We start from the raw sequence: 10,408 nt of genomic DNA, 5'->3' as shown, positions 1-10,408 counted from the left end.
GAGCCTCTCCTCGGCCTGCCTGAGTCCCAGCTGCTGGTCAGAGGTCAGGACTCCAACCTCCACGACCTCGGCCACGACCTCGGCCACGACCCCGCCTCTCGGTCGGCCCGCCTCCACACCTGAGATTTAAAGAAACAGTCACCGATAAACATAACCAACCGTTACTCTCTACACGTCTGTCCTAAAAAAACTAAAAAACACACACACACTCAAATACACAAACAGACGCATGCATGTATATAATAAATACATAAATAAACACTTTTTTTTAAATATCATACTCTATGGAAATCAATGGTGACTGAAAACAAACTTTCTTCAAAACATCTTCCTTCGTGTTTGGCGGAACTGAGAAACTCATACAGGTTTGGAAATGCTTAAAGGTGAGGAAACTATTTTTTGCATGAACTATTCCTTTAAAAACTTAATCATCCTTTTTTTTCATTTTTAATGAAGTTACAAAAATGGTCTAATTTGAGTCTAAAAGGCAAGACTGATGACCTCCAGCTCTGGGTTTTAGGTACCGTGAAATTGCTCTGGTTTTTAGCTGTGTTAGTTGCCATAGTAACCATAACAAGCCACTCCCCCAGCTTCTTGTACTTTTAAAAGTTAAAAAGGACTCTACACAGTAAAAAATTAAGATTAAGATAAAATCATCGGATTTTTAGAGATGATTATTTTTTATTATTTTAAATTGATATAATTACAACCCATTACAAAAGCCATCTTAGTTTAATAGTAATTAAACATTTATTTAAAATTAATACAAACATATAGATAATACGCAATACAAATGATTTTAGAATCAATAGTGTATAACGTAAATATATAAATATATGTTATACTTTTATCTGGCTAAACGCGTTTAAATTCTTAATATTGTTCAGTTTTAAATCTCTGGTAGTGAAATGCAGACTCTCCCACGAGAAGCGAATCACAGTTTCGAGGCTCGTGATTGGCTGCTTATTACCGATGTCGCAGGTTCACGTGCACGCGTTCAATTAAGTCAGGATCAAGCCTGCGTCACGGTACCAACAAACCCTGAGTTTGTTCAGCCTCCATCGTGGTACGGGCCCCTCGTGCTCCGATCGGTTCGTCGGTGTGTGTGTGTGTGTGTGTGTCTTCTCACCCGTTATATCGTCTTTAGCGACGACGGTGGTGTCCTGCGTTGAGGTCTCCAGCGGTGCTGCTCCTCCGTCCCTGTTTCGGACGGGAGTTTTGTTCTCCTGGCTTTGCTGACGGCCCTCGCTGAGCTGGGGCTTCCCTTTGCCCCTCTCTCCAGAGTTAGTTCTGCCCGTCAGCCGGCGGGCCCTGCCCTTCCCCGGCTCCTGAGGGCTGCCGGTGCGGGTCCTGCAGGCGCCGGGGCCTCCCTGGACCTCCTCTTTCACCCTGGGGATGGCGTCCTTGCCTCGGCTCGGGACTCTGGCGCTCTCCCGCTGGGGTCTGGAGGATGCCGACTTGCCTCCGCTGGAGCGGGAAGGTTTCGCCGCCTTCGCGGGGCTTTTGGGGTCCTCCATGCCACTCCACTTCTCTCCGGACGAGACTGAAGAAAAGCCCAAAGGGCTCTGGGTTGAAGGTTTCTGGAGCAGAAAGAGGGCAGGATACGATTGTGGATATACAGAAATATCTGTATTGAACGTCTGAGAAATCAGGAAGAATCTGGCAGTATTGGGAAGAATAATTAACATTTAAAAAAAAATAATAATAATATATTTTATTTATTTATATATATATATATATATATATATATATATATATATATATATATATATATATATATATATATATTTATTTATTAATTATACATTTTATTCTTACTTAATATGGAAATATTAAATTTAGGCAGGTAAAGAGAGATAAATAAAGCATGCATACATATAGCCTATATAACAATAAAGTGAATTACGACTTTTTCCTGACAATTCTAGACATGTCTTTATTGCATTTACTTTATTTAGTGTAGATACGTATATTAAAAACATTTTTAAAATTGCTAATAAATTGTTAAATTGTAAATTATTATTAGTGCTGTCGAACTGTTGTGATTAACTGCATGCCAAAAAAAGTTTATACATGCAAGGAAACCATAGTATGTTAATATATCAAATACGCTTATAAACTAAATTAAAATATATAAAAAAAAATATACACTGTATGCATTTATATATACACACATACAATAAACACACACAGTACACCCATATTACGCAAACAAAAAAAAAGTTAATTTTGGATGCGATTAATCAATCGTTTGACAGCACTAATCTAAACAGCTAAATTATATTTTTATTACATTAAATGTATGGTTTCAATAATAATACGCTAATTAAAAACACATTAAAAATATGTTTTAAAATGTACAAACTGCAAGTTATTATTATAATATCAAGAAGTATTAAATAGCTTAATATTATTATTGCAATCCATTTACGTACTTAGTTTTAATATGTACTTATTTAATATAGTTTTAATATTAAAAAATATATTTTTAAATACATTATATAAAGTAGCTACATAAAAAAAACATTTAAGCAAGATACATGCACATAAAATTATTTTTTTCTAGAAATTGCTAGTACACATTACGCAAAGATTTATTTTTGCTTTGCTCGAATGCCAAGCAAAGTGCATTTATTTTTTATTAACGATGTCTTATTCTGTGCTTCCATAGGAATCAGCTTCAACCCGTCAAAACACAACCTGATTTTCACTTAACGCCGCGGTTTTACGCGAATGAGTTTGACTAATTTCGCATTCAAGCATTTTATCAGCCCATGCACTCACTGGGAATCTGACCCGGTCTCCTGTGAGAGAGTAGTGGGTCGAATCACACAATGCATACGATATTAAGACTATCGCACAATTGCCAAGAAGGCATGCCATCACAATCACGATGCCTGATCCCTGCTTAATTCTTAAGAATGCAAACCGGTAAATACAAGCAGTGTGCATATAGCTGCAAGCAACCCGTGCAACACAAACGATTACATTACTGTCTTTAAAAAGAACACAAGCCCTCACCTGGTCCCAATATCAAGTTTAACGACCTGTAGGCCTTAACATACACAAACCTGCAGGCGTACAGGATCGGGACGCGATCGGGACGCTATTCGCCAGCACCGACACCGATATATTGCATCCTGAAAGCCGTCGGCCGTTTCTGACTTCCTATTCCTATCAGTGTACAAGCAGCGCATGTAACCTTGCAACGATCAAACACCAGCAAAGCGCCGTTAAACGCACACCCGCGCGCGGAAGGCACTCGCACGCAAACGTCACGCGCTTGGAACCGCGCGCCGTTCACAAAAAGTGGCATTTTGCGGCGATTCGCCCAAACTTTTTTTTTTTTTTTTTCTCTCGCCAGTGTCTTTAGACTTAGCTCGCCCGCGCTACTGACGCGTCGCGGAGCTTCTCCTCGCGCGCGCGTTTGCCTCTCCGCCTCACCTGGGTTCACTAACGCGCGGTAGATCAGCAGCGCATGCTGAGGACGATCGTACGGGGCACGGTGGCGGATCGGCGTCGCGTTAAACGCCGTGCGTCCCGGCGCCGATGTTGTTGTTGTTGTTGTTTTCTTCGGCCCTGCTCGAAACGCTGAGCGCACGCGCCATGTTAACTCCGCTCGCGCGCTGGATTGTGGGCCGCGGAGGAAGCGAAGCTGGAGTGCGACGCGACGCGACGCGCCGTCACGACGTCTGTGACGCCTACAGGCGGCGCGATGCGGCCAAAACTCTCCTACTTTAAAAAAACGTAATCAATTTAAATATTCCAAAAACCTAAATTGCACTTTTTTTTTTAATGTTACATATTTATTTTTTGTTCGTTTTTATAGTAAAATATAAAAACCGATATTAAAAACTATAAATTATAGACCCATCTGTGCTTCTGTATTTTATGTAAAACGCATAATCTTCGTGTTTTGCCAAACATCTTACTGAAAACACATTAAAACAGCATTTGTATTCAGTGCTAATATGCATATATAAAACAAATAACAGTGTTAAATTGTTTAAAATGTTAATTTATTACTATTTTCGTAAAATAAACAGATTCCTATGTTAAAGTCACATCCGTAAACTACGTTTTTAAAATTTTTAAATGCAAAGTTAATAAGTGTTAAAAATCTATTTATTTTACAATTTGTAAAATATGATATTTAAAGCTGATTATTATTATTATTATTATGCCTATTATTATTGCATTCAGTGTTAAAATGCATAGAAATTGTACATAAAAAATGTTTAAAATGTATATCTTTAAAAATAAAATTAAAATAACATTTGCATTTCGAGGTTAAAAGCTACATAATTAGCAAAAAATAAATAACATGAAATACCTACAAATTAAATAGGCTAGAGAAATATTAAATAGTATTCGTAGTAGCATAATATATTTTTGGGAATTGTATAATTTTGTATTAGTTTTTTAAGTACAAAATGCTGATAATTATACAAGTTATATAATAATTATATAAGTTTATATATAAGTTTTTTATAAAATGTAACATTAAAAAAAAACACCATTCTTCTCATCCTTCCGACAAATCCTATTAAAACGGAAGCGGAAGTTTGTGGATGGCGGTTTGGGCCGCGGGTCGCTGACTTTCCGCTGGTTCCGCTCTCGGTGTTTTGATTTCCACCCTGTACAGGACCGTCCCGTTCGCTCATCCGTCTGCTCCGCATCAGAGGAATCTCGCAGCATTATGGGCACGCTTCTGAGAGCGCTTGCTTTACTGACTTTATCGTGTTTGGCCGAGGCCAAACAGAAAGACTTTTACTCGTTTAAAGTGGTGAACAGCAGGGGGAGGTTGGTCTCTCTGGAAAAATACAGAGGATCGGTGAGTCTCCAGAAATCAGCTCTGATGCCGCAGACGTAAGATGCAACTAACGTGCATGTAAGAAAAAACAAAACCCTTTAATACTAACGATGCATCTTTTCTCTCGCATGGAGTTTCACGGTGTTTTAAGATTTCCTCACTTCTAGCGTCTCTCTTAATAAACTACTAACCAGCAGCCTGGAGCTGTTCTTCATTCATTCTGTGTCTACGTGGCAGACGATCTCAGCTCCTGCTGTGGGCTTCAACGGTATGACTTTCCGTTTATCAATGTATTGCAATGCTTCTGAATAACTTGAATTAATATATTAACATACACTGTTGCGTTGTTCTGCGAGAAGTAGCTTATTGCACGGATTTTGTGAACTGCCGATCTGCCCGGCGTTATTTTTTTGTTAACTTTAGAAGTTATTTTTAATTTTGCATGCTATAATTCATGCAATTATGAAAGGCCTCGTGCAGTAGTTCACTTTTCTTTTTCTTTTTTTTTGAGGTAAGTTATTATGCATAAATATTTGGTGGCGTGGTTGCACAAGTCATTTTGAGTCACTAGGTGTCGATGTTGAATAACTTTATAAAGCTGCTGCTTGAACTCTCTAAACAATATATATTATATCATATTATATATAGGTCAGAAAAGCGAGTTCCGAATCTGAGCTCAGATATTTAGTGCAAACACTAGTTTCACTGATGTTGGTGAAAGCAAATGGTTAATCCAGTTATATATTTCGAAATTGCGCTCGATCGGGGCATCCGAGATGTAGTTTGTTTCTTCATCAGATTGGGAGAAATGCAGCGTTCCATCACTTGCTCGCCAATGGAGTGAATGGGTGCCGTCGGAAAGAGAGTCCAAACAGCTGATAAAAACAAAACAATAATCCACAAGTAACCCACACCCCTCCGGTCCACTCAAGTCACCATCTTGTGAGAAACGCATACATCGAACGCTTCATCCATCGAAAAAGCAATCCACTGACATACCTGTTACCGCTCGCAAACTGTGCTTCATCTTGAAACTCGCACTAATTCCTTTCTTTTTACATAAATAAATAATTCCGTCTCTAGCAGCCAATTGGCAACACGCAACCAATCGTCCTTTTAAGTGCAGTAGCGGTAAGCCACTAAATGCAATGCCAGTTTTAACCCTAAACCATGAACACAATGGTGAAGTGCTCTTTTTAACACAGCAGGCTAATTGGACGTGGGGTGTTTCAGAAAATAACAAAAAAAACGTATATGGTTCAGCTCAGTCGAGTGCAATTCACATTTACGGAACAATCTAATTTGCGCGAGGGCCCGCGCGCGTCTTATTTCCGTTTAGAAGACTTCGAGGAAGCGGAAAGGTAAAACGGGCTCAAGGACGAGCCGCGCTAATGACGTCACGGCGGCTCTTCACCCACCAGTGCCGCTCAATGCCGCTGCAGATTGGCTCTAATGGCTTCATTTGGCTTTTAGAGCATAATTGGCGTTCAGGGTCGCACTGAACAAAGCTTCATACGGTTTAACAAGCCCTGCGTGATTATGAGTCAACCAGAATTAAAGAAAGCAACTCCTATACAGCTGTTTAAACTCTTATTTCGCTATACGCTCGGTACTGCTCTATGCAAGAAGTGTCAAATAAAGCAACGCACCCATTAGTAGATTTGTGCTATCTGTCATGCTGTAGGATGTTCTTGATCTTAGTGTACTGTGTTTGTAGGTGTCACTGGTAGTAAACGTGGCCAGCGAGTGCGGCTACACCGACGAACATTACAAAGACCTCCAGCAGCTGCAAAAAGACTTCGGGCCGTTTCATTTCAACGTTCTGGCCTTCCCCTGCAACCAGTTCGGCCAGCAGGAGCCGGGCAGCGATAAAGAGATCGACAGCTTCGTGCGGCGGGTCTACGGGGTTTCCTTTCCCATCTTCAGCAAGATCGCCGTGGTCGGAATAGGAGCCAACAACGCTTACAAGTACCTCGTGGGTGAGTGCAACGCGTCTACATCGCAGAGCGGTAACATCCGCCCCACGCAGCCCCAAAGGTCGGGTCAAAAAATGAAGGCGCGACGTAGCGGCGTTGACGCAGACATGTCAGCAGAGAAAGCAAAAACGCTCGATTTTTGGCGTCCTGGAAGTAGAGGCAGTTAGGAATCGTGAGGATTGCTTACAACAGAACAGGGCGACCCGGACGGTTGAATTTATGCCATGTGTTTTATGGACGGCAGCTGTGTTAAATGAAAATTACGGTATATTTTACTGACTACGTACGATGCAACTACGTCGAGTCAGAAGTCAGCCAAGAAAACGAAACTCTCACGAAAAAAACTGAAGTCGGTTATTTACATTGTAGTTCGAAAACTAAAGCTAGTTTTGTTACAAGAACCCATCAGTCTGCTTCTGAGGACACGCATGGGTCCGTTTTAGGCCGCAGTACTTGCGGAAATATCTGATTTACGTAGCGTCAAAATAATGGCCGCCATCCACCAGCATTACCAAGCTTAAAAGAGCCATTTTTGTAAAACTCTGACTGCGTTCGTCTGAAAGAAGAAGAAGGTCATGTGCACCAAGGATGGCATGGGGGTGAGTAAAATATGCCATAATTTTAATAACCTAGGAGAATATGAAGGGATGTGCAAAAAGGCTACTTCTAAAAAAACTGGTAAATTCCAACTAAATGCCAACTCTTCCGAGCTCTGACGATCTTTACTAGTTGAAGTATGTGTTACTGACGGTCTTGTGCGGCGCAGGCCATTGAAATGAATGGGTTTCATAGCGCAGCACGTTCCGTTCTGTGTGAAAGGGCCTTAAAACGTGTCACCCTGTTCCTCTTTCAGGCTTGAACTGGCGGTAAATCTAATATCATTATTAAACGTCTTTACAATTATTTTAAATGCTGAAATGGCAATTATGGAAAATCTCGCCGCGTACATGGGGTGTTCGGCCAATCACAATCAATCAATCAATCATTTTTATTTATATAGCGCTTTTAACAACACAGGTTGCATCAAAGCACTGTACATTATAAGGTAGAAGAGTACAATGACAGGGATGTATAATGACGAGAGTGACCAATTTGTTGTTAAATGCAGAGACGGTCTCGTCTCTGTAATCAATTCAACGATAATCACTAGAAGTTAAGTGTCCCCAACAAAGCAAGCCAGAGGCGACAGCGGCAAGGAAACAAAACCCCATCCATACAGAATGGAGAAAAAAAACCTTGGGAGAAACCAGACTCAGTTGGGGCCAGTTCTCCTCTGACCGGACGCCCAGCACTTAACTTCCAGTTCAATTTTAAACGCATGTGTGCGTTTAAACGTGTGTGTGTGTGTGTGCATCAGGATCTGGTGATTGGTCCACGGGGGCATCTAGGTTTTCTGGTCTCTGATGAACATAATCTCTGGGTGCTGATCCACCATCTAGTCTGGATACAAACTATGAAAACAGATTGAGAAAGAGACAGGACTAATATTAGCGTAGATGCCATTCTTTTTACGATGTCACAAGTACATCGTATTGTAGGAGTAGTGTTCCCGGTTCCAGCAAATCTAAGTAATGCAGCCTAAAAATCCTTTAACGGATTTGAATAATAAAAAGTATGTTGGGGTGTTATGTGTAGGCTAAGTTAAAAAGATGTGTCTTTAATTTAGATTTAAACTGGCAGAGTGTGTCTGCTTCGCGAACAGTGTTAGGGAGATTGTTCCAGAGTTTAGGTGCTAGATAGGAAAAGGATCTGGCGCCCGCAGTCGATTTTGATATTCTAGGTATTATCAAATGGCCAGAGTTTTGAGAACGTAGCGGACGTGCAGGACTATAATGTGATAAGAGCTCGCTCAAGTATTGAGGAGCTAAACCATTCAGGGCTTTATAGGTAATTAATAAGATTTTAAAATCTATCCGATGTTTGATAGGGAGCCAGTGCAGTGTTGACAGAACCGGGCTAATGTGATCAAACTTCCTAGTTCTAGTAAGGAGTCTAGCTGCTACGTTTTGGACTAGCTGAAGTGCAATGCACTGGGTCAGCTGGCCAATCAGAGCAGGCTGTGCTTGCCGGAGGGAGGGGCTTTGTGGAGAACGATACGTTATAGAGGAGTTACATTAAAGTACAGTAGGGTGTTTAATAAAGAAGCAAATAAACATATTAGAGCAAATAAAGATCTTAAAAATAGCACATCAGAATCACTTTGAATCACATGACCCCTTTAATGTATTAAAAACGTTTCGTCTTACGCGAACATTAGAGAGAATGTTCAATTAACATTCCATTTTATCCTTTTCAGAAGCGCTACTTTTGTGCGCTTTCGAAAAAATGTTTTGAGAATGTTATTAAAGAACCGATAACTTATCGACAAAACAAGAACATTCGTTCGTAACTTTGCCCGAACGTTCCCTGTTCGCTATGGATACAGTGGTATCAAAAAGTATTTCATACCCCTCTTCAAAACGCCTGATACGAAATGCCAAACCAAGTGCTTGCACTCAAGTGCCCACAGATGGTTCATCTGCAATGTCTCGTGCTTTTGTGATATAATAAACGAAGCGCTGGAGGAGGTATTTCATTTCCACACGAGATCACGGTCTAGTGGCTTTTTAATTCGTCATGCCGCTCTCTCAAGCGTCGCTCTCTCTCTTCTGATTTCAGAGGCATCTAGGAAAGAGCCGACCTGGAATTTCTGGAAGTACCTCATCGACACCGATGGCAAAGTCGTTGACGCTTGGGGTCCCGACGTCTCCGTCAAAGAAGTTCGCCCACGGATAGCGGATATGGTTCGGAAGCTGATCATTAAGAGGAAAGAAGAGCTTTAATCCTTTGGATCTTCTTCAGCTCTGAAGACTGTAGACACTCAGACCTCAGAAACGGATCTCTTTGAAGAAACACATGCTAATTTAAACCTATTCAAAGCATGAAGTGTGAGATTACACCGGCGCAGCCCACTTTAAATGGTCCTGTATGCCCTTGTATCACTTCTTCAACTTGGCTTACGTTAGTTTGTTGTTTTTCCACTTTTGTGAAGAGAAGCACTGAGAACTCGAGTTTATTAATGAACCACAATAAACACTTCATGCTTGATAACATACCACTAGCTACTCTGTGTCTAATAGACCTACACGAAATAATGAAATATGAGCAATGTGATGAAGTGATTCTGGAGTTGAAATGTTTATTTTTATACTCCTGTTATCATTTTTGATCTGTCTGAAAACTGACCCTGTTATTTTGACCCTGTTATGTTTTAGTTTGGTGGCTCCATTAAAAGGTTTTGCCTAAGTTTTATTTACTTATAGCGTGTGCGTGTGTGTGTGTGTAATTAGTAGAATTAATATATCTCGTAATAATTAAATGTGTATGTATATAGATATATATGTGTATATAGATATATAGATATATATATATACACATATATAGATATATATATATATATATATATACACATATATATATATATATATATATATATATATACACATATATAGATATATATATATATATATACACATATATATATAGATATATAAATATATATATATATAGATATATATATATACACATATATATAGAGAGAGATATATATACATATATATATAGATATAGGTATAGATAT

General features: G+C 39.9%; 2 protein-coding genes across 2 annotated transcripts in view; one reads left to right on the top strand and one right to left on the bottom strand.

Moving 5' to 3' along the window:
- tut4 (terminal uridylyl transferase 4) overlaps positions 1 to 3,648 on the bottom strand; it is a 25,513-nt gene extending 21,865 nt beyond the window's left edge. Inside the window, 3 exon segments of the mRNA XM_043230134.1 lie at positions 1 to 119; positions 1,130 to 1,580; positions 3,445 to 3,648. The exon segment at positions 1 to 119 is cut by the window's left edge and continues 30 nt beyond it. Of these exon segments, the coding sequence (XP_043086069.1) occupies positions 1 to 119; positions 1,130 to 1,517 (507 nt within the window). The 5' untranslated portion in view covers positions 1,518 to 1,580; positions 3,445 to 3,648.
- Positions 3,649 to 4,515: 867 nt separating this feature from the next.
- On the top strand, positions 4,516 to 10,084 carry gpx7 (glutathione peroxidase 7). The gene is made up of 3 exons (XM_043230138.1): positions 4,516 to 4,834; positions 6,531 to 6,792; positions 9,448 to 10,084. Exons 1-3 carry the CDS (start codon positions 4,700 to 4,702, stop codon positions 9,609 to 9,611), a joined length of 561 nt encoding a protein of 186 aa, XP_043086073.1. The 5' UTR covers positions 4,516 to 4,699; the 3' UTR covers positions 9,612 to 10,084.
- Positions 10,085 to 10,408: the final 324 nt, after the last annotated feature.

The sequence above is a fragment of the Puntigrus tetrazona genome, unplaced genomic scaffold (assembly GCF_018831695.1).
Source record: "Puntigrus tetrazona isolate hp1 unplaced genomic scaffold, ASM1883169v1 S000000148, whole genome shotgun sequence".
In the NCBI taxonomy this organism is placed as follows: Eukaryota; Metazoa; Chordata; class Actinopteri; order Cypriniformes; family Cyprinidae; genus Puntigrus; species Puntigrus tetrazona.
Note: the sequence above shows the minus strand (reverse complement) of the source record. Positions and strands in the feature narration are given on the sequence as shown.

Coding starts and splice junctions, on each gene's coding strand:
- gpx7 (XM_043230138.1), top strand. CDS start 4,700: ATGGGCACGCTTCTGAGAGCGCTTGCTTTACTGACTTTATCGTGTTTG. Junction 4,835..6,530: donor TGGAAAAATACAGAGGATCG/GTGAGTCTCCAG, acceptor CTGTGTTTGTAG/GTGTCACTGGTAGTAAACGT. Junction 6,793..9,447: donor CGCTTACAAGTACCTCGTGG/GTGAGTGCAACG, acceptor TTCTGATTTCAG/AGGCATCTAGGAAAGAGCCG.